This window comes from Mastomys coucha, unplaced genomic scaffold (assembly GCF_008632895.1).
Source record: "Mastomys coucha isolate ucsf_1 unplaced genomic scaffold, UCSF_Mcou_1 pScaffold21, whole genome shotgun sequence".
Classification (NCBI taxonomy): domain Eukaryota; kingdom Metazoa; phylum Chordata; class Mammalia; order Rodentia; family Muridae; genus Mastomys; species Mastomys coucha.
In genome coordinates, this window is record NW_022196904.1 from 73,920,003 (window position 1) to 73,941,551 (window position 21,549).

General features: G+C 46.3%; 1 protein-coding gene and 1 long non-coding RNA gene across 4 annotated transcripts in view; one reads left to right on the forward strand and one right to left on the reverse strand.

Moving 5' to 3' along the window:
• Positions 1 to 21,549, reverse strand: part of Cemip (cell migration inducing hyaluronidase 1) — a 157,755-nt gene that overhangs the window by 13,482 nt on the left and 122,724 nt on the right. For all 3 annotated transcript variants that reach the window (XM_031387227.1, XM_031387226.1, XM_031387228.1), the window contains exons 14-24: positions 17,693 to 17,898; positions 16,703 to 16,772; positions 15,210 to 15,338; positions 12,206 to 12,291; positions 11,288 to 11,419; positions 9,212 to 9,247; positions 8,975 to 9,130; positions 6,459 to 6,639; positions 5,116 to 5,331; positions 2,531 to 2,742; positions 1,107 to 1,292 (exon numbers count right to left, since the gene is read on the reverse strand). In XM_031387227.1, coding sequence (XP_031243087.1) covers positions 1,107 to 1,292; positions 2,531 to 2,742; positions 5,116 to 5,331; positions 6,459 to 6,639; positions 8,975 to 9,130; positions 9,212 to 9,247; positions 11,288 to 11,419; positions 12,206 to 12,291; positions 15,210 to 15,338; positions 16,703 to 16,772; positions 17,693 to 17,898 — 1,610 coding nt within the window. The remainder of the gene's footprint in view (positions 1 to 1,106; positions 1,293 to 2,530; positions 2,743 to 5,115; positions 5,332 to 6,458; positions 6,640 to 8,974; positions 9,131 to 9,211; positions 9,248 to 11,287; positions 11,420 to 12,205; positions 12,292 to 15,209; positions 15,339 to 16,702; positions 16,773 to 17,692; positions 17,899 to 21,549) is intronic.
• Positions 6,365 to 21,345, forward strand: LOC116102521. The gene is made up of 3 exons (XR_004123210.1): positions 6,365 to 6,401; positions 20,861 to 20,951; positions 21,097 to 21,345. It is a non-coding gene; the product is annotated as an uncharacterized LOC116102521 (long non-coding RNA).

Below are 21,549 nucleotides of genomic sequence, written 5' to 3' on the forward strand. Positions count from 1 at the left end.
GAAGTTGATTATCCTTTTAAAAGAGAGCAGCCACTTTGTTTTCTCCTCATAAAAAAAAAAAAGCAAAATGTCCATTAAATAACCTTTCACTTTACTCCCCAGAAGCCTTCTGTGGCCAGCTTCATGTTTCTGTGGCCATCTTTATCCTTCTGGGGCATACTGCCTCAGTGATTAGTCTGGGTTTCGTGTGTGTGTCTGTCTCTCTCTCTCTCTCTCTCTCTCTCTCTCTCTCTCTCTCTCTCTCTCTCTGTGTGTGTGTGTGTGTGTGTGTGAGTATACAGATACATATGTGTATGCATGATTGTGAAAACCACAGGTCAACTCTTGGTGTCATTCTCAGGAGCTGTCCATATTAAATTTTAAGAAGGGACCTTTTATTTTTACCTGTACTTTTCAGATTAAACTAGGCTAGTGGTACAGGAATCTACCTGTCTCCATTCCCACTCCACGTCCAGTTCTGGGACTACAAGCGAATGCCACTGTGCCTATCTTTTTTCCATAGGTTCTAGGGGACTGAACTCAGGTCCTCATGTTTGCGTATCAGGTGCTTGACTGACTGAAACATCTCCTGGCCATGGATTTATTTTAGGAGGAATGATCACTAGTACCCTAGTGTCTTTATGTAGACACTTTGCTCTCACTGTGTCTCCATTGACCAGGACCCAGTTAGAAGATGCGGGAGGGCTTGGAGTATAGATAGCCCTAGGCTCAGATCTAGTTGGGGTAGGTTTGTGCTATGACCCCAGAGCAATTTACTCCTTTCCTCCTAGTGTCTTCTTTTCCCATCTTCAAGTTAGAATACTGTTTGTCCATTTGGGTTGGAGGTGGTGGGTAACATAAAATGTTTATTTATTTGTTTTTGTTTATTGCCTTAATTTTTTTCTGAAAATTTCCCTATGATCCACTTGCATATTTAATAGAGAATTTATTTCCCTCCCAAAGTCTTGATATCTTTATGTGATTGAGAGCATGGTTCATGTTAGGGTTAAAGTGCTTAAGGAAGCATTCTGTATTCATTAGCTATACTCTAGTTCTTAGGGTTATGGCGAAACCCAAGATACATAATGAAGGAGCCTCATTCCTCCAGACTACAGGAGCCTCCTTACCCAGAATCCTCATCCCAGTAGTAGTGGCTCCTGCCAGGATAGCTCTGCTCAACTTTGTCCATCTGTAGGGTCCTCACAAAGGTCCCAGTCTTGGACGTTTGCTTTAGCAGGCGATTGTGAACATCTGAAAGGATGGAAAAGGTGGTGCCTCTTGGGTAGCAGAGCCCCACTCGGATCCAGTCACCCCTAAAAAGGAAAGTGGGGTTAGTTCTGGGCAAGGGCCCTTGAGCACACCACAGGAATAGTGACCAAAGGATTCTTAAGAGTGAAGTTTTGAAACAATAGTAACTAAGTTACAAAGTGTTCAGGAAGAAAAGGATGGATAGTGACCACCAGTAGCTGAGGACTGTCATTAGCATGGGTGACTGTGAGCATTCAAGCACTGTGACCTAGAGGTGCTCTGTGTGGGTGTTGGCTGGGAGGTATTCTTTGATTAAAGACCATAAGCAACTGAGGGCTAAGGCTGGCCCTAAAAGAGGATGATTGGAGGGCCCTTCACCCTGTTCTCTGCAACTGTCTGTCTCAGGAGTACAGCAATGAGAACATTGGTGCATGCAGGAAATGCTCCAATGTGAATATACACAGTTGACCTGATGTGCTTAACCCAACTGCTTCCTCTCTGCCGTGGTTAATACTGGTGGACTTGACAGGCCTTTGGACCACCTAGGAAAGGACACAATTTCCTAGTCTCGGCTTTGAGCAATTATCTAGATTTGGTTAGCCTCTCAGCATGCCTTTGAGAAATGTTCTTGCTTAGCTTAACTGAGAGGGGGCAGAGACCCACCCTAAATGTGGATGATATCATTCCATGAGCTGGGGTCCTGGACCAAATAAAATGAAGCAGTCATCTCCCTCTGCTTCCTGACTGGGGATACAATGTGAGCAGCTGACTTGAGCTCCTGACCATGTGATGCCCTCACCATGACAGACCTCAAACCCTGAGCCAAAATAAATCCTTCTTTCCTTAAGTCACTTCCGTTAGGATATCTTACCACAATAACAAAAAAGTAATTACGATGCCCTCATAGAGCTTTGCTCCCTTCTCTACAAATAGCATCAGAAATACCCTGCATCTTTTTCCACTTACTAAGCACGTGGTAATACCAGGAGCCGGGTGATCCTATCATTAGCTCACTACACATTCTTTGTTCACTTGGCAAGTGATAATCACCCCAAGCCTCCAAGAGGTTAGCTGATTTGCACAAAGGTGGGCCCAGTATGCAGCCCTGGTCTGAGCCCTTAGATTCTTAACTCGAGGTAATGAAGAACCTATCTGGATGCCTCTGACAGGGGACACAGGAATCAGCCTGAGGTCCTGTGAACAGTAACCCTGAGATTTTACAATGAGATGTTCTCACTATCCCTGCCTGAGCACAGCCAGCACCACTGTCCCGGGTCACGCTTTCCTGCCTGTTCTCACGTACTTGTTGAAGTTGATGAGCCAGATGGCAAGCTCAGCAGGGGCTGTCTGGTCCCAGTGGATGGTATAGCCCTTCTGCAGGGTGATGACAGGCTGATACTGCTGGTAGTGGGTGCTCCTGGTGAGGGCCCCCTCCAGGTAGAGGGGGTGGCTGGGGAAGTCATTCTTGATGATCTTCATGCGCAGATTGCTGCTCTTGTAGGCCTGGATGTACATCTTTGAAAACCCAAGAAGGAAACGTACAAGGAGGCTGTTAGAAGGGATTGTTCTAGAGGGTCTGGCTAATGTCTGATCTCAGAGGGCATTTTCAGAGGTACTATTTCTTTGCAGAGCCTGAATGAAAGGAAGACCAAATAAGGGGATGTCTCTTTGTGCTGGCGGACACAGCCCAAGTAGCACTGGGCAGCTTAGCTGACATGTTCTATGGCTTCCAAAAAAATGACCTCTGCTGAAGGAGTGACCACTGGAACTACTAGGAGTTGGTTGCTAGTCACATGGTGAACTGTGGAAAATGGAAGTGTGCGTGGAAGGGCAAGAAGAAGGGAGAGAAGACTGCCTCTCTCCCTCCCTCCTTCCCTCCCTCCCTCTCTCCCTCCTTCCTTTCTTCCTTCTCTCCCTTACTTCCTTCCTTCTTTCCTCCTTTATTTCTTCCTTCATTACCCCTTCCTCTCTTCCTTTTTTTTTCTTTTTCTTTTCCATACTGGGCATTAAATATAGGGCATTAAACACTGTATACACGTTAGGCAAGCACTCTAGCACTAAGCTGTATCCCTAGGCCTTCTTTTACTCTTTGAGTCAAGGAAGGTCTTATTAAGTTGCCTGCCTAAGCTGGTCTTAAAACCCACTCTGTAGATCTAGCAGGCCATGAACCTGCAATCTTCCTGCCTCCACTTTCCCAGCAGTTGAGATGTCAGGGCCTGCAGCACGAGGCCACAGAGTATTCAAACTCTACTGCAGATACAACTAGGCCTTCATTCCGAGAATTTGTCTGTGTGTGTTGTCCTATTTGCACTCTGCCTCAGCCCATGGGCCAAGTGGATAATGCTACAGGTGTGGGTACTCCCTGATGGTTTGTCATCTTCAGTGACACAGGCATGATTCCCACCTCTGAGCTCGCTTCTCCTCCTCTTCTGTAGACCATCATTCCCACTAGCATCTTGGCCCTTGCCCTGTCCACACATGTGGCAGAAGCCTGGCCCTGGATCATTGTCTTTCACCATTGCTTCTAGAGCTCTCAGTTGGGTCTGAGAAAATCTCCTAGCCTGGGAGAGAGGCATTGTCATAATCTCCACGGGGTTTTCAACACTGCTAGGCAGGCTATCTGCATGCCTCTTGTCAACATTTCCCATGTTCTGTGGCAGCTCCCCCAGCTATTTATCGCTCTCTGCAGGCCATCCTGCTCAGGTCCACTCTTGGATTCTCAGCTCATGACCTCACCTTCAGTTCAGGAAGAAACTGCCTCAACTTCCCGTCCTTGCCCGTCTTCTGCTAAAGCCAGCCCTTCCCCCAACCTTCACTCTGTGCCCACCATACCCCTGGGGCCTTGTCCTCTCAGCATGGCACCGACTCTCTTTCTCCCTCTAGTCCTTCACCAAATCTCCATTTAGCTATTCACTTAAAGCTCCACTTTCTGATGTCTGCTATAGTGCTAAGGATGCCCAGCATGGTCATGAAGACACCTTCACTCACATACATCCTGAAATGTAAATAAAGAAAATACTTAATAAAAACAAAAAGAAAAAAACCTACAACTTGATTATTTTGGTAGGTCTCTGTGCTACTTTGAGGAGAACTAACATTTCAAAAGGATTGGGCTAGTGGGCTACAGCGATGTCTCACCAGTTAAGAGCACTTGCTCCTCTTGCAGAGGACCTGGGTTTAGTTCCCAGCACCTACATAGTGGTTCACAACCATCCATAACTCCAGTTCCAGGGGAACTGACACCTTCTTCTGATCTCTATGGGCACCTACATGTACGGAGTGCATATACACACATGCAGGCAAAACACTCATACACATACAAAAAATAAATATTTAAAAAAGAAGTGGACTAGAAATATAAAATATATATGGAAGCTTGAAGTCTGAACAGAAAAAAATTGATTAATAATTTTTATATTAACTACATGTTTAAAGGATAATATTTTGAATATGTATAAAATATTGTTGAATTAATTTCTCTCTTTTTCACCTTTTAACATGACTACCAGGAAAGTTAAGGCTCACATTATATTTCTATTTCTAAAAATAAGGACAGGAGGAAGGATTTTATTTGTATCACCTGAAACCATTCCTAAAATATCATCACAGAACTTCAGCTTTTAGCTTAAGTTCACACACGAGGATGCTGAGACTCCAAGGGTGAAGTTGGAGATCAGCAGTTAGTGAAATGCCAGGACCGGGTGTGATGGACCCAGTACAGTGTGTTGACTGAAAATCCTGTGGAATGGGAGTGAGGGCAGAAAAAGCAAGGAAGAAACAGTTTGCATTGTTCTTGGCCCAGCATAGAACTGACGGGACATACTAAGTGAGTCCTTGTCATGTGAATGAGAGAGTGAGCTAGCAAGTGGCTTAGGGTGGCATCCCCACCTGTGCATAGCGTCCACTGCAGATGGCCCCTCTCCAGTCTGGTACGTTGATGCAGTCTGGGTGTCGAACCAGCCAATTGTCGTCCTTAGTGAGATAGGAGCCAGGGTACTCCGACACAGAGCCATCCAGATCATGGAACACAGATGTCTTGTCCCCATCCATGTCCAGCTGGTTGAACCAGGGCCCAGGCTCTCCGAAGAACACTCTGGAAGTAATCTGAACAGAGCCCAGGAAAATAAGGCTGAGCCAGAAGGTGAACGGAAACTGCAGCCGTCATCAGGCCAGGGCAAAGTTTCCAATTTCCGCTGACATTACAAAGCAGCCAGACAGAGGCTGCCCTCAGGCACTGGAGGAAACCGCGTGGCTGACCATCTCATGGAACCGAAAAACAGCCAGAGTGTCACCGTGCCTTAACTCCAAAAACTAGCACACAATGTTGGCTCTGCTCACTGGTTCGGCTGTTGTAGGTGGCCTTAGAGGCTGGACCGACAGAGGCAGGGCTTAGGATTGAGTGAATTTGAGTGTTCTGAAGAATGAGCTGGGGAGGAGTGAGGGTGTGTGGGTATTTGTATGAGAAAGTGTGTACAGTGAGTAGGGGGCACGTGTGTGTATGTAAATGAGCTTGTATGTGTGGTGTGAGGAGGACAGTCTCACAGTGAAAGGCATTGGACATCTCTGTCACTGATCTCCTACAGGCCCTCAGGGGTCTGAGAGAAGAAATTACGCAACTTAAGTTCTCTATCTTCTCAGAGGCCTTATCTGTGAGTGAGCAGATAGGCAAAGGCAGTAGCAGGAAGGGAGAGTTTCTCTATACAGGCTATTATATATGTTGTCTGCTTTAGATAGTGAGAAGAGGCAGTTCTCACAGGCAGCCTTGGACTGCTCTCCTGGCCCTCAGCTCCCTCCACACTCTCCATCTACAGCCAGGAAGGCCCTGTTTACATCTCCTTTCAGGATGACATTAAACAATGTCTTCAGAAGACTTCCCTTGGGCACTGCTAGAATTTTGAGATGATCTGTGCCAACTCAAGTAGCCTGGCTCCATCATCCATTGTGTCAAGGTTCTGACACAGCTTCAGAACCCTGAGTTCATCTCCAGGTTCTTACTGAGGTACAGATGGAGGGCCAGTGGGCATCACCCAGACTTGACCTCTTTCTGTGACCTGAACTTGTACTTTTCCAGTTTGGGCAGAGAGCAAACTGGGACATGGTCCAGCCTACTTGGAGGAAGCTATTCCACCCTTGTGGTGGTGGCAACAGCTCAATCTCCAAGCCGTGGGGGACAAGTGAGTCATCACTTAAAGCCTGGCTGTGCCAGGAGCCTGTCCTGGCACCACACTCACCGGGACATCCTCAAAGGCAATGTTGGTCACATTGTTGTGGGGGCAGCTTTGCCAGGCATTGTTTAGGCGGAAGGCCAAGGCACTAGTGTGCCTGCCCTCGAGGGCTGCAAACTTGCGGAAGGTGCAGTTCTGGATGTTGATGGGACCGTCATAGAACTGAATTCCTCTAATTGGAAAATTCCTGTGGAGTTAAGGAAGTCGGGTATCAGCTAAGAGCCATGTTGTTTGCTTCTTTGGAGTTGAATGATAAGAAATTTTTCTGGGTGAAGCCATTCCTGACCCCCACCCCCAGCAACTCCTTCTACTGAAAATCATTTAAGTTAATTAATTCACTGAGAAGGCATGTATAGGCACAGTGTTAATGAAAGAATTACTGATAGATAAATGTCTATATAGATGGATGATGGATGGTAGGGATATATTAACTGGATAATGTTTGGTAGAGGAATGGATGGTGGATAAATGGGTGGATGGATAGGGTTGGGTGGATGGGTAGATGGAGGCTGGCTGGTAGGCAGATAGATGAATGGATGGATAGATGGGGAGTTTGTAGGTAGATGGATGGTAGATGAACAGATGGCGGGTGGCTGTATGAGTGGATGAATGGATGATAGACAGCTAGTTGGCTGAATGAGGTAAGTTGGTAGATAAATAGCTGTCTATCACATTGTTGGCTTAGGAACCTCGTTCAGGCAGTTTCTCTTCTCTTCCCATCAATGTGTCCAGTCACTAGGAAAATACTGTAAATACTTCTAGAGACTGCCAATATTCGGTCCCTTGGGAGGGGAGCACTGTTAGTCACTATCGCCCTAGTTTTAGTTGCTATAACAGTTTAATCAGATTAAGATCCAGATGTGTTTCCTCTGTAAGCCTATCCACTGGCAATGTGCTGGGTTTAGGAAATAGGAACAGAAATTCAGAGAATAGGCAATGATTGAAAAGAATTACAGTGCAATGTTTTTAAGCATTGCCAGAGGCAAAGACAGCTTTTGCTGGAAAAGCAAGACCACAGACTGACACAGGGCCCCTGAGAAGGTCTGATACTGGCAAGCAGCAGGAAGGAAGTGGGAAGAGGTGGAAGCTGGGAGACATGGAAGGACCAGGGAATAATCGGTGATATAGAGCAGGGAGGAGGGGCTCAGAGGTACTTCTCCCACTTACTTGAGACTCTTGAGCAGGGTATGGGAAAGGAAGGCCCATGGGGGACTGGCCAGACTGCTTGGTGGTCTTTTACAGGACTGGTCACAAATCTAAGCTCGTCATTTTCTATGCCTAACATGTTCATTTTTACCCATGTCTCTGCTTCTGGTTTGGTTCCTTCCCTTTTCTTCCATGGGAACTTAGGGAAGCAAGGGAATGAAGATGGAAAAGGAAGCACTTGAAGACTCTTTTCCCAGAGAGAGACTGTCCCCAGTTGTCCCTAGTCTTCTATTCAGGCTCCCAGATATTGCATATGGCTCCCAAGAAGTCTCCACTCAACCCAAAATCCCCTGTTTCTCCATATTTTTATATTAGTAAGCAATGGTGCTGTCACCTTGGATCTGATTTTCATGGGGTGTATCCATGCATTTTTCCAGTTAAGGTGTTCAGACAGTACACTCTTGCTAGTTCTACGTAAAACATATGCTTAAGATCCTAATCTACCACAATAAAAACTGCATGGTCCTTCCTAGGTCTCTTCTCTCAAAAGCACTGCAAGAAACCTGTCTGAGTCTGTCAGGTTTCCATAGATACCCCTGGAAGTCATCAGAATATCCTGGTCCTGGAGGTTGGTAACCTTCTAGAAAGAAATTCTAGAAATGCGGATTCCAAATCACTTATAAATAAAAGAGTCTTTCGTATCTCTTAAAATGGAAGCCAGGGCTTCTGGATGGATGGGTCAAGAAGATCAGGTGAATGCATCTGTGAGTGCCTCTAGGGCATAATTTGGGAGACCCATGTGCACTCAGGTTGAAAGTTTCAGTCTGTATGTTTCTGTCTTGATTACAGCAGCAAAATCTGTTATTTTCATGAAAATTCTGGGGCCAGAGTAGAACAAGCCTAGCCCTCTTGCATGCATGGCTATCTTGAGATGTGAACATCCAGGGATGATCTGTCTCTTGGTTTAAACGTTTAATCTATCAGGCAAGGCTGTAGGTTTGATTACTTCTGTTCATCCTGATTGCCTCTTTGTCATAATCAGAAGTGAAAGACTTTAAGTGAGTTGCTAAGGGAACTCAGAATCCCTCTTTCTGGACACCATGTTCCCTTGACCATCTGATGGTTGTGTGCTCTTTGGAATCTAGTCTACAGTATATTTTGACATCTCTCTCCTCACTCCAGATTTCAACCTCATTGTGTCTCAACTATTACACATTGCAGGTTGATAGAGAGTAGAAAAATTCAGAGTCAACAAATAGAAGTCACCTATTAACTTCTTTCTTTCCATGGCGGTGACTCAAGCCACACACACACACACACACACACACACACACACACACACACACAAAGGGCAGTTCCCATCATTGCAAACCTACTGGCCAATAGGGAGGGTCCTTCCACTGTGATCCAAGCCACCTGGGCCCCAGATCCTGTTGTCCATCATTTCTGTGCCCACATTGCCACTCTCGCCAACAAATAAGCTGTTCCTTATCTCCTGCTTGGAGCCATCATCGTATGGGAAGGTCCCACCACTGCAGAGAGGAGATGTTGAGAATGAGGTGTTCAAATATAAACTCCCACAGAAGACCAGTCACAACAGCAGTCACTCCTACCTGGCCAGGGTCAGACCGATGCCATTATCAGCAAACCTAGGGACAAGAGCAGACAGTCAGCACATGCTCTCACTCCAGTCAATGAGATTGCAGAAGGAAGGACTCTTCGTTATCACTAGAGTCTACATGGGCATTGAGGTTAGGAGTTTTGGTGAGGGAATCTTAATTTTCCACTTTATACAGAAAATTGTCATTCTGGTTCCTACTCACAGATTTGATATTTCTTGGAGTAGTGGGTAAAGAGCTAGAAGATGTACCCACATTGGCATGGGTCCTCAATGACTCAGCAGGTGGGAATATGGAGCTTTAGCTACAGGAGGGCTGGGTCTCACAGGCCTCGCTTGCCAGCCCATCACTGGTTGAGCCCCCAGGGCCTGTGTGATTGATCAGGAGAAATGGCAGGTGGTGGGTAGTGGGATGGGTGGGGAATGTGCTTTCTCACCCCAAGGCCAGTGCTGCTGAAGGTAGGCTATGTGGGGACTACTCTTAGTCATAGTAAGAAACTGAAATAGCCTCGTGAAGGAGCAGGACCTTGGGTCTGTGCTGCCTTCATTTCCTTTGTTCCTCTTCTTCCTTCCTGTCCAGTATACCCCAAGAGGCTCATCTCCTCCAGGTACCATTTTCATACATCATCTGCTGCTTCTTGAATCTCCAGTGGCTTCACATCTCCTATAAGCCCAAGCCCAGGTCTTGCTCTGGCACAGAAGCCCAAAGTCATCCCTGTTCCCTTCTGTTTCAGCCATGCTGGACTGATCCTGGTTTCCACAAGCTCTCCAGTTCCCAACACATCTCAACAGAGTTCTTTCAGCATTCTGTGTTCCCTCTTCTAAGATCTATCTAGTCAAACCAATCAATCATGTCTCATCTAGGGTACCAAGCTCTCCAGCTCTCCTTTTAATCCCTGTCCCCAGCTTTTCCTCATCTCTGGTATCACCTGGTGTTTTGCTATGGTCCCTTCCCACTCCACTGTGACCCTAGGGACATTTCAGATACTCATAACTTCCTTCTCCACCCCTACGGGTGACTCTAAAACTAAACCTCCCTCTTACCTTGTTTTTGGAAGATTTGGGACATTTCTACTGCGTACTTTGTGAGAATTTCCAACTCAACACATCTTAAAACACAGCTACCCACTATGCTGAAGTCTGGGGCTTATCCACACTCTCCTCACCTATGCTTCTTTCTCACCAGAACTAGAGTATGGTACTCCAGTTGGCTGTCTACTTTCTCACCTCTAGGAGTAACCTCTTTCATCCTTGTCTGCATCCAGTGAGATGCTAGAGCCTCCCTAAGTCCCCAGCAGCCATACTGGATTAATACCTAAAGTCCTGGAAGATGTCATCTGTCAGCTCCAGACCATGCCAACTCTGCCTATTTGCAGGACCACAGCCCTGATGCCAGCCAGACTCTGGGCTTCCTTAAATTGTTTGGTAGAGGATAAGAAGATGTGCCCCTATTGGCAGAGTGCTTCATCACTTTTTTGCAGGAGAATCATGTTTGGCATCAGACTTCTGGGGACTTTACATCATAAATCAATGTTTTTGGCTTGTTTTGGTGGGCGTAGAGTCTAATGGTCTCAAGCATCACCTCTCTCTCTCTCTCTCTCTCTCTCTCTCTCTCGTCTGTCTCTCTGTCTGTCTGTCTCTCTCCACTTATTAGACACTAACTGAGCTTTAATTTACCATCAATGGAGTTAGGATTTTATATTTTTTATTTTTAAAATTTGCATTCTTGAGAAATACACTGAGGGGGGAAAAAACAACAAAGTTTAGGCACACAGTGAGTACCCAGAGCCATAACTCCTTTTTCCCTTCCTGCACTGATCACCCATGTAGCCATGAATGAGAGTCCCTTTAAATAACCTACAGCGCCCAGCACTTTTTGGGGATCTAGCATGTTGTTGTGGGGTTTCTTCCTCCTGTGGTCACTGCTGTCATCTGTGCATCCCTGTTTTACAGGAGGAGCAGAAAGCTGAATATCATTAAGTTTAGAATCCTCTCTATCTTGCTCACTCTTCAGGCCAGGAGAGGAACATCGAGCCTCTTTGCTGGCAGTCACCTTCCTTTCCAGACTCACCTACAGCTGTCCAGCCACACATCACCACCCCGCAGCCAGGCTCCGTGATCCTGGTTCTTGTAGGCAGTGAAGTGTCGGATAATGGCTGGCTCCCGGGGTTTCAGTGGGTCTGCATCCTGGTGAGGGCTGTACCTGGAGCGTGGGAAAGTACAGGGAGTATTATTCTTTCTGAGCTCTGTAAGCTGCCTTCCACTTACAGGTCCCAGATATCTCTGACTCAACAGATATTCATTGGCTAAGTCATGAACAACTCTGAGCTTCTCCTAGAGGCAGGAGGTTACACCTCTAGGGCCCAGCTCCATGCAGGAGACAGATAAGGGGTCCCACTGTTACTAATGACCTTGAAGTTTGACTGTTTTCTTCGACATAGGTTCTTATTATGTAGCCTTGGGTGGCCTAGAACTCACTGTGCAGACCATGCTGACCTTGAACTTGCAGAGATCTTCCAGCTTCTGCCTCTCAGGGGCAGAATTAAAGGAGTTAAAGGCATGTACCACCACATCCAGCCTTGACAACCTTTTAAAAGCAGCCATTGGTCTTCAGCTAAGTTCTGGCTTGACTTGTCAGCCTGGCTATCAAAATCCTTATCATTAAAGTGGCAGTAGATGCTTCCTTTCTGATCATCTCTGTATCCCTGCCCATCATGTCAGAGCTCTGGCCATCCCCATTCCTCTCCTTTATGGTCATGACTCTGTGAAGGGATCTGGAAACTGCTAGGAATTTCAGTCTCCCTTCAGCTGCTGGAGCCTGGACTCTAATTCAGACTTAGTTTAGGTTTCTAGCACAGAACTGAATCTCAACAACCGGATCAGTGCCAGCTGGTGAGCACTCATTAGGTGAAGAAGTGCAGGACGTTAGCCTTAAGAAAAGAAGTGAGCCAAGAGGTCCCAAGGGACAAGTTTTCCCAGGGGTTATTACCTGGCAGAGATGATGGAGAGGAAGGGCCGCTTGTCCTTGGCTGAGGCCTCAGTGGTCTTGACTCCATTGTCTATGATCATGCCAGCCTGGGTACAAAGGGCACATTAGCTACTACCACTGCCCACAGTCATCTTCTCACACCAGCCTAGGCACATGCTTTTGAATATGTCCATAAACCCAGCATAGTTCTTAGACTATGTTCATGGATGTAGGGTCTACAGTGAGAGAACGGGAAAGCCAGTGTCATTCTGCATTTCTCTGGCCAGATCTGGGAGAAGCAGACCTGTGTGTATGTGGTGTGTGTGTGTGTGTGTGTGTGTGTGTGTGTGTGTGTGTGTGCGTGTGTGTGTGTTGGGAGGGAGTAGTAGATGAATAAACTAGTTTTTTTTTTTAAGATTTATTTATTTTATGTGTATGAATGCTCTATCTGCACATGCCCCTGCTTGCCAGAAGAGGGCATCAGATCACATTATAGATAGTTTTGTGCCACCATGTGGTTGCTGGGAATTGAACATAAGACCTCTACAAGAGCAGCCAGTTCTTTTAACCTCCGAGCCATCTCTCCAGCTTCCATAAGCTAGGGTTTAAGAGTGTCTAACCTGGGGCCATATAGCCAATCTGATATACAGAACTCACACTACTTTATGGAGTTCCTATCCCAGATTACCAAACAAGGGATATCAGTATTCACTCAGAAGTGAGTCCAGACTTTCAAATGAAATACTGAACTTGTCTCTCTTTCTCATCGTGTGAGAGCCAGTGACTTCCTACAGCCAGTTCCAGCTCCTGCTTGACTTTAAGAGAAAGGTTAACTCTTTTTTTGTTTTTTAAAGATTTTTGAGACACGGCCTCATGTAACTCAAGCTGGCCTCAAACTGCCATGTAGCTGAGGATGACTTTGAATTTCTAATTCTCTAGCTTTAGCTTCTAGACTGCTGGGATTACAGGTATGTGGGAGCATGTCTAGTCTGTACACAAACCCAGGGCATCATGTACATCCGGCAAATACTCTTACCAATTGAGCTACATCCCAAGCTCTGAGCCTGGTTTTCCTCTTTGGTGCCAAAGCTGTCCACTTTTCAGGTACAAGGTGAGTTGGACTAGAAGTGGAAGTACTAGAAGCCACCATTCAGTCCCTTTCACTCCCAGATCCCCCTGGCCTCCTAGGAGGCTCATACCAGCTGTGTCTCCAAGTTTCTGTTTGTTCTCCAGCTGGCTTTAACTTCACAACAGTGATGACATGCGCTTATGCTCTTGGCTCTGTTCTCATACACTGACATTGGCAAGTATCATTATCTGTAAAGTTGGCTAGTGATACCACCTTCACAGACTAGCTGTGGTGACTATACGAGATGCCTGAGAAATGACTACATGACTGCATGAGGTGAGTGTGGTGTCAGTCTTCCTGGATAGAAGCATCCAGGATGCTGACCCTATAGTCTCTGCTCAGACTGTCAAGCTGGTCCAGCTGTAGATTCTTTCATTTGTCCCTGTCTGTCTCAGAGGATAAGAGCCCCTCCTGCCCTCACAAGTGCTAAATCCTTCCTCCTACACACATCTATGCCCTTGACTCTGACTGGCCTTCTTATTAGAGTGTTGCTTTTGACTGTACTACTCCCTGTCCCAGCCCTCTTGGCTTCCCAGTCCTGTGGACCCTCTCTCTCAGTTAGGAAATCTTGAGGGTCCAGGGAATGATGGATCCCAATAAGAAGTCAATGTGTTTTCTGTCCTTCTCTGACAGCGATATGGTCTAAGCACCTGCTCCTGCATGGGACAGCATAACATCCAGCCACAAACTTCCCTCCACATTTCTGCCACTGCCTCTGGAATTGTCCCCCTGCTAAGTCTGAGACATGACTAAGGAGGTGGTCCCTCTCCCTTGCTCATGGCTCTCTCCTCATCACCGGCTTTTGTGCTCTTACCCCTGGGTTTCAGCACAGATCTGCTCTGAACATATGTTCCTTCTTTCTGGGTCTTCTCGCAGGTTCAACGTTTTTGAAACAGGTTTTGTTTCTGTGTGAATGCGGAGACCAGAGATGGATGACAAGTGCTTTCTATGTTGTTGTTGTTATTTTGATAGATGTTCCTTCATTGAACCTGGAGTTCACTGGCTAAATGGCTGGCCAGAGGCTTTGGGATTTGTCTGTCTCTGTTTCCCCATCAATGGGGTTGCAGGCATGTACTTTTGCTTTTGTGCTTGTATGGCAAGAACCTTAAATACTGAGCTATCTCACTAGCTCTCTGAAATATCTTTTCTTGACTTTGGATGTCACCCATTCCTCTCTGGTAGTCCCCTGGGTGTACCATTAAAAATTGGACCAGATACCAGCTTGTTTGTTTACCATCCCTATGTCCTAGAGACACAGGGGTCATTTTTATCTCAGCCTTTTATGCCAAGTTCTCTTGGTGTGTCCAACAGCTCCAGTCTTATCTATTGCTCCTATGGGAAGGTTCTTGACGTATTGAGGTCCCAGTCATCTCAGTGCTTCTCCCTTTTGCTCTAGACCCTAGCTTGCAGCAGAGCTTTCTCTGGTACTCAAGAAAGGAGGGTGATAAATGAAGGTGGTCAAGAAGTTTCTCATTTTCCACCTACTGACTTAACACTGCACAGATGGAGCCACCTACTCCCCAGAAAGAAAGGAGAAAGTCCTGGATGCCAATGGCACTCAGAACCATGCCCAACCTTCCTGTAGTTCATGGCCAGGCTTCATTTCATAGCAAGTATCACTGATGCCTACAACAGGATCACAAAATCAAATCTGACATCCAGCCTAGCATCTTCTGGAAGTGGAAGATGGGGTGAAGGCACACCTGCTCCTTTAGCTGTACAGATGCTGTGATGAGGCAGGGCCCCAGAGGAGACTTGTGGTGAGTGACCTGCAGACTTGGAAGGCTGCTCTGGACCCACAATAAGAATGCAGCTCTTCCAGGCTCTAATCATCTGCAGGTTGGGGCAGGGGAGTGAACAGGCTGGCCATAACTGACATATCACAGAAAGACTTACCCGGTAGTTAGAATGTGCTCGGTTGTTGTAGAACTTCCCCAGTGGAATGTGCTCAGAATAACCTGGGGAGTACATTCCCACAGAAGGGCCTGTTGGCACATGGTGAAAAATGAACCAAAATCCAGTTTCCTGTTGGGACAGGGCACAGGAGAGAGAGAGACGGACAGAAATTAGTGGCAGTGAGTTCCAGATTGAGTGACCCAGGCTTGGGTAGTGGACGCAGTTCTCTAACCAGAGCAAGCCATCACCACACACATCTGAGAGGTGTAGTATTTAGACACCATACACCATCAAACACATCCATGTGGTCCAGTGCTTGGAAAAAGGTAAAAGCTTGAGGCTAGTGTCATTTGTAGGGTCAACCTTGACAGCTCTGACTCTTTATATTGGCCTGTTCTCTAGCTGCATTAGACTACTGATAGATAGAATTCCAAAAGCAAATGTTGGCAGCTTTCCTTAGAGATCTGGAAGCTGAAGCCAGAAAGAAGAGGAGACAGGATCCAAGTCAAGGCCTCAAGCAAAACCAGCAGGAGGGGAGAACTAGGGTAGATTAAGGCTGTGGGAACAGAACACAATACTTGTTGCCTATTTGCCACCACTCAGCTATATGGGGCTTTGGACACACTAGGTCTCCTGTCTTAGCTTCTACCCTAGCCCAGAGTGTGTTCTTTATGTTAGAGTCACTTGGTGTTAGCTTACACTATCGACATACCAGGTACTGTCCTAAGGTAAAATGACTCATTCTCTAATGAATTACTGTACACAAATTGTTTAGTGCTCTGGGATGAAATGTTCCCCACAGGGTCTTGTGTTTGAACACTTGATCTACAAGTAGTGGCCTTGCTTTTGGCGATTGTGAAACTTTTAGGAGAGGAAGACAAAAATGGAGGATGTGGGTCACTGGAGGTGGGGCTTGAGGATTATAGACTGGCTCCACTTCCTGTCTTCTCTGTTTTCTAAAATGTTTTCTTTTTTATTATTTTAATGTTTTATGTGTATGAGTGTTTGGTTCTTATGTATGCCTGTATACCATGTGTGCCTGGTATCCACAGAGGTCAGAAGAAGATATAAGATACCCCGAAACTGGAGTTATGGATGGTTGTGAGCTACCATGTGGAAACTAGGAATCAAACTTGGACCCTCTGCAAAAACAAATACTTTTAACCATGGAGCCATCTCTCCAGACCTCCTACTGTTTCTTGATCCACCCAGATGTGTACACGCTCTCACTGTCACAGCCACAAGTGACACCTGCCACCATACCTTCCCTCCTACTATGGACTGTATCCTCTTAATGCCACAAGCCAAAATAAATGACTTATTAGCTATAGTCACCAGGGTTATGGAACAACAGGCTGAATTGACATTTAAAACCAAGTCACACAACTCCCCATCTCCAGGACTCCCCATCCACATGGATGAGTGGTCTTGAGCTCTAACATGGCATTTGCAGAGCAGCCGCTGCCAGCCCCACCTTGCTTATTTCTGCTTACCTCGGACCCTGCAGCTGCACAGTTGATGAGATTGTTGTTGGGATTCGCCATCCAGAATGTGGACACAGCACTGCAGGGGGAGGACAAAAGTTGAGTACAGTCAAAACGAAGACTACCAACAATCTCTGTGCTACCCAGTCAGAGAGTGATGCGAGACATCAATATTAGTGGAGGCTGTTGTCTGTGAGACTTAAGAGATAGTTGGTGTATCCGTTTGTGACTTCACTTTCTCACTAGAAGACAGAGCATTTAAGCTTGTGTGCTGTTCAGGGTTGGAAAAGTGAGGTGTGGTTTGTACCTCTGCAGAAGCATGAATTTGAGTCCGAGAAAGCAGACCTGTCTAAGGAAGGTTGTCTGGGCAGGAAGAGACATGTCTCTGTCTACATCTGCCTCTCTGTCTCTGTCTGTGTGTCTCCTCTGTGACTCTGTCTCTCCTCTTTGCATTTCTCTGTCTTTCTGTCTCCATGCCTGCATTTCCCTCCATTTCTCCTATTGTTTCTCTGCCTTTGTATCTCTGTGGCTCTCAGTCTGTTTCTGTTTTTCCTATGTCTGGCTCTGTTTTCTTGCCCGTCTGTATTTTTCTATCTCTGCCTTTCTCTGTCTCTTTGTGATAACATGTCTTTCTCTGGTTAGAAAGCCATTACTGTCGTACTATGGGCACATGTTGGAAGTGGATGTGACAACTGCTTCCTGTTCACGTGATTCCATAAGGTATAGAGCCACAGGTGAGCCACAGTTCTCCAGAAGAAACAGTGCTAGCGAGGCTTGCAGAGGAGGGAGGACAAAGAAAGGAAGAGAGAGGAAGGAGGAGGGAGGAGGGAGAAAGGAGGAGCCACCCTTGGTACCTCACTGTGAGAAGTAGGCAGAGGTGAGCAGTAAGCTTTTAAAGCTCTTGAGGCAGGATGTTGAGCATTAATGCTCATCCTCTCTCCCCTCCCTCCTGCAGACCCAAGTGTGGAGAATATCCTGCAGTACTATGTGTGCACTTACTTGCAGTCCTGCCTGGGCTTGGGGATGTACCCTGGGTATGAGTCCTCTGTGATCACTTTGCACATCCTGCTATCCCGATCCGATGGGAGGAGGGTCCCTGACTTAACAAGGAGGCCAAGGCAGTGGTCAAAAGTGTTGCGTTCCTCTGGCCCATCTTCAGTGAAGAAGCAGTGGCCCAAAGAATTATAGCCCACAACATCCTTGATCTGCAGGGTCAAGACAGGAGTTTTACTCAGCACCTAAGTGTGAGTGTGTCTTACATATTCAATCAATAAGCATGAAATAGTGCTGAGCTGTACCAGGCCTGAGTAGCCCTGGGGGTAGAGACAACCTTGCCCTGAGGCAGGGTGGGCAACAAGAGATTGAACGTGCTGGGGATGAGGCTTCGGTGGGTAAGGATGGGGATGAAATATGAGAAGTGCAAAGGTGGGTTCAAGGGAGGAACTAGGCTTGGGTCCCAGAGACTATTCAGCTGAGGACACAGCTTGCCAAGACTTCCTGAGGAGGATCTCCAGGGCCAGAAAGAGGGGCAGGGCAGCTCCCTCAGGAGGTAGCACCACAGGAGGCCTGGGGCACTTTTCATGAAGTCTGAACTAATATAGTTTTTGTTTTGGTTTGGTTTGGTTTTCCAGACAGGCTTTCTCTGTGTAGCCCTGGCTGTCCTGGAACTCTTTCTGTAGACCAAGCTGGCCTGGTGAACTCATAGAGATCCACCAGCTTCTGTCTCCCAAAATACTGGGATTAAAGGTGTGCACCACCACTTGGCAACACTAATCTACTTTTACGAGCCCTTCAACCCAAGCCCGTTTGTAAGCCCATGATGCCCACCAGGACACCTTCGCACCCGAGGCTGAGAATCAGAGCAGGCTGGTAAATCCAGCTCCCAGGTCACCTTCCTGGATAGAAAATCAGAAAGAGCATTTTGAAGAGACACTGTGAGAGCCGAGTGTGTTCTCAGCATCAGCACCAGGAAGATCTTACACCAGCCTGCCTACCTTGCTCAATCACTACCACAAAACTATGGGCTTGATCTCCAGCATCTCCAAAGCCTCAGAATCCTTAGAGAGCCCTGTCCTGAACCCTAGTTCCCTGTTCACACCAGACTCTGACAACAGTGTCTCTCCCACAGAGGCTTTGGCTTTGGCGCAAACACCCTAGAAATGCCCCCAGCTTACAAGATACAGTGGGAGAGGGTGGTAGTAGCCCTTTGCATATCTTTACTGTGTTCTCCCATCCCTGCTTGTCCAGTGACTTCATCCAATGAGATCTTTCCTGCTTCCTTGTGACCTCAGATCAACCCACACCTCTTAAGGAGCTGCCAGTGTACTAGGAGCTGGAAAATCTGAACACTATCCACATGCCCTTGGCACTGACTGAAATATCAAGGCCATTGCCCTTATCCCTGGTGCCATGCACTACAAGGGACTGTCTTGCTCACTGTAGGACTCTCAGTAACCCTGGTCTGTCCCTGTCAGGTGTCAATATCACACATTACGTAAAAGTTGTTTCTAGACTTCCATTACTCAGTAATCCACTGTGTAGGAGAGATGACAAGACTGTGTCTAATGGAAAAGCATTGATCTAAGGTAAGCAACCCAGGTTCCTCCAGGCTCTTACACTGCAGGTAGCTGCTCCCTAACTGCCAGGCCGTCCATCAGCTTTTAGAATCATACCCACAGCAAGCCCCTGCATGACTGAATACCAGCTGGTCTCTTAGACCTCAATTTCTCTGCAATCTTACAAAGTCCTCTTGCATTTTTTTTTTTTTTTTTTTTTAGAAATGAGAGAGATGAGGCTGGGAGAAGCTAAGCAATTGTCCAAGGTCACAAAAGCTTAGTGGGCAAAGCCAGGGCGGGGACATTTGGTTTTTCAGGCCTGTGTGTTCACTCTGTCACTTAGTCCGCTCCCCACTCCCCTTGCTTATACCAGGCAAGCTGTCTGCCTCTTAAAACGAGCATCCTTCCTTTAATCTTTGGTTTTAATCTTTGACAAGGGCATGACCTTGAAGCTCATTCACTCCTTCAATGGGCATTTCAGTCAACGCCAAGGTCATCCAGTGGGATGTTCCCTTCTCTCCTAGGGAGAAATGAAAGCTTGTTATAAATAGCCTAGAAAGACAAGTCTGGGAGGGGATGCGGCTGCTCTTGCTGGCAGAGACTTCTAAGATCAAATTCAATGTCTGGCCTTGCAGAGGAGGAAACCATGCCCAGAGAAGGGATATGTGCTATCCCAGGGAATTTATATGTTAGAGTCTGCTGTCTTCTGCTCATGGTCTTTCTAACTTTCCCCTACCTGTTTGCCTTGCACTTCAAGATCTCCAAAAGTGAGTGGATGAGTTAGGGACATTTTTCTAACAAACATGCAGACTTGTGAGAGGTGCTGTGAACAGAAAGGGCTTCACCAGAAGGAAGAACAACAGTTGCTGCTCTTGGAAATCCAGTTCTTATACACGTTACACGTTTCAGCCTTATCTCAGTGGACGCCACTTGCAAGGATGGAACTCAGACTTGATTTCCATCCACTCCAGAAACAGAAACCAGCCCACTGCTTCGTTGTTGCAATGAGTCTGGCAGAGTCAGGAGAAAGCAGGGCAAGAGCAAATGAAAGTCTGGAGCAGAAATTGAAGTGTAATTCACATCCTTACTCAGTCACAGGCTTACTCTTACGCTGAGCGTCCCTTGTATGATAGCGGGGATACTAAAAATATTTTCAGGTTGTTTCTCCTTAGAATATTTCACAGAGTTGACTATTAAAGGTAATAAGTGAATGGACTAATAGATTAATGATAGGTAGATAGATAGATAGATAGATAGATAGATAGATAGATAGATAGGGATAGTAGGTAGATAGAAAAATAGATATGGTTGTTAGGTAGATAGACATACAGGTAAATAGTAAACAGACAGTGGTTGCATGAATAAATGGATAGGAAAGTAGGATAGATAGGCAGATAGATAGATAATATATTCACATAGATAGATATAGCCCCAGTGGGGGCTGTCCTTATATGCTAACCAGAAATAATGTGTAAGCCTTTCTGCCATTCTTTCTCGTAGCTTTGAGAAAGCTAAAGCTATATTCCCCCTTTGTTTTGCTGCATATCTTCTTGCCTGCTGTATCTGTGATTTTCCTGGATATTCTCCTGATATTCCTGGAAACTGTTTTAAGTCTTTCACTGTAGCAGAGTCTGGTCGTGAGATTGTAAAGGATAACATTCCTACGTTCTGCCAGTAATGAAAGACCCGGAAACGGCTGTCAGGTATTGCTTCAATAGTGAGATTATTTAGTTGTCATCAAGTCAGGGCTTTGTTGGGGGATGGAGGTGGGGTGGGGGTAGGGGTGGGGTGTGGGTGCTAGAGGCTAGCAGGAGGCAGCTCTGAATACTGTTTTCTGTGTACATCAAGATACATGATCACCCCAGTCTGAACTGGCTTCCACCAACCACCTGTGTTCTCTAAGAAGAATGGTGCTACAATTAAACAAGCACAAGCAGACATTAGTGGATGGTTGACTCTCTGAATATGCAGGATTCCACTGCCTAAGAGGACCATGTACAGAGATTCTTTCACCTTGTTATCGGTCCCCAAACAACATGAGATGCCAACTGCTTATTAGGCATTTAAATGGCATCATAAGCCAACTAGAGGTAATTTTAAGTGCAAAGGAGCAAGCACATCAGTACTATGCAAATACCAGGTCATTTTATACTAGACTTGAAATGAAGGATTTTGGCACTCTTCAGGGGTTCCTGGTACCAAAAGAGGATGCTATTTCTGCAGTCTGGGGTACGAAGGATATATGTCACTAAGAAGCCTCACAGCAAATTCAGTTCCTTTAAAAAGAAAAATTACTTCCAA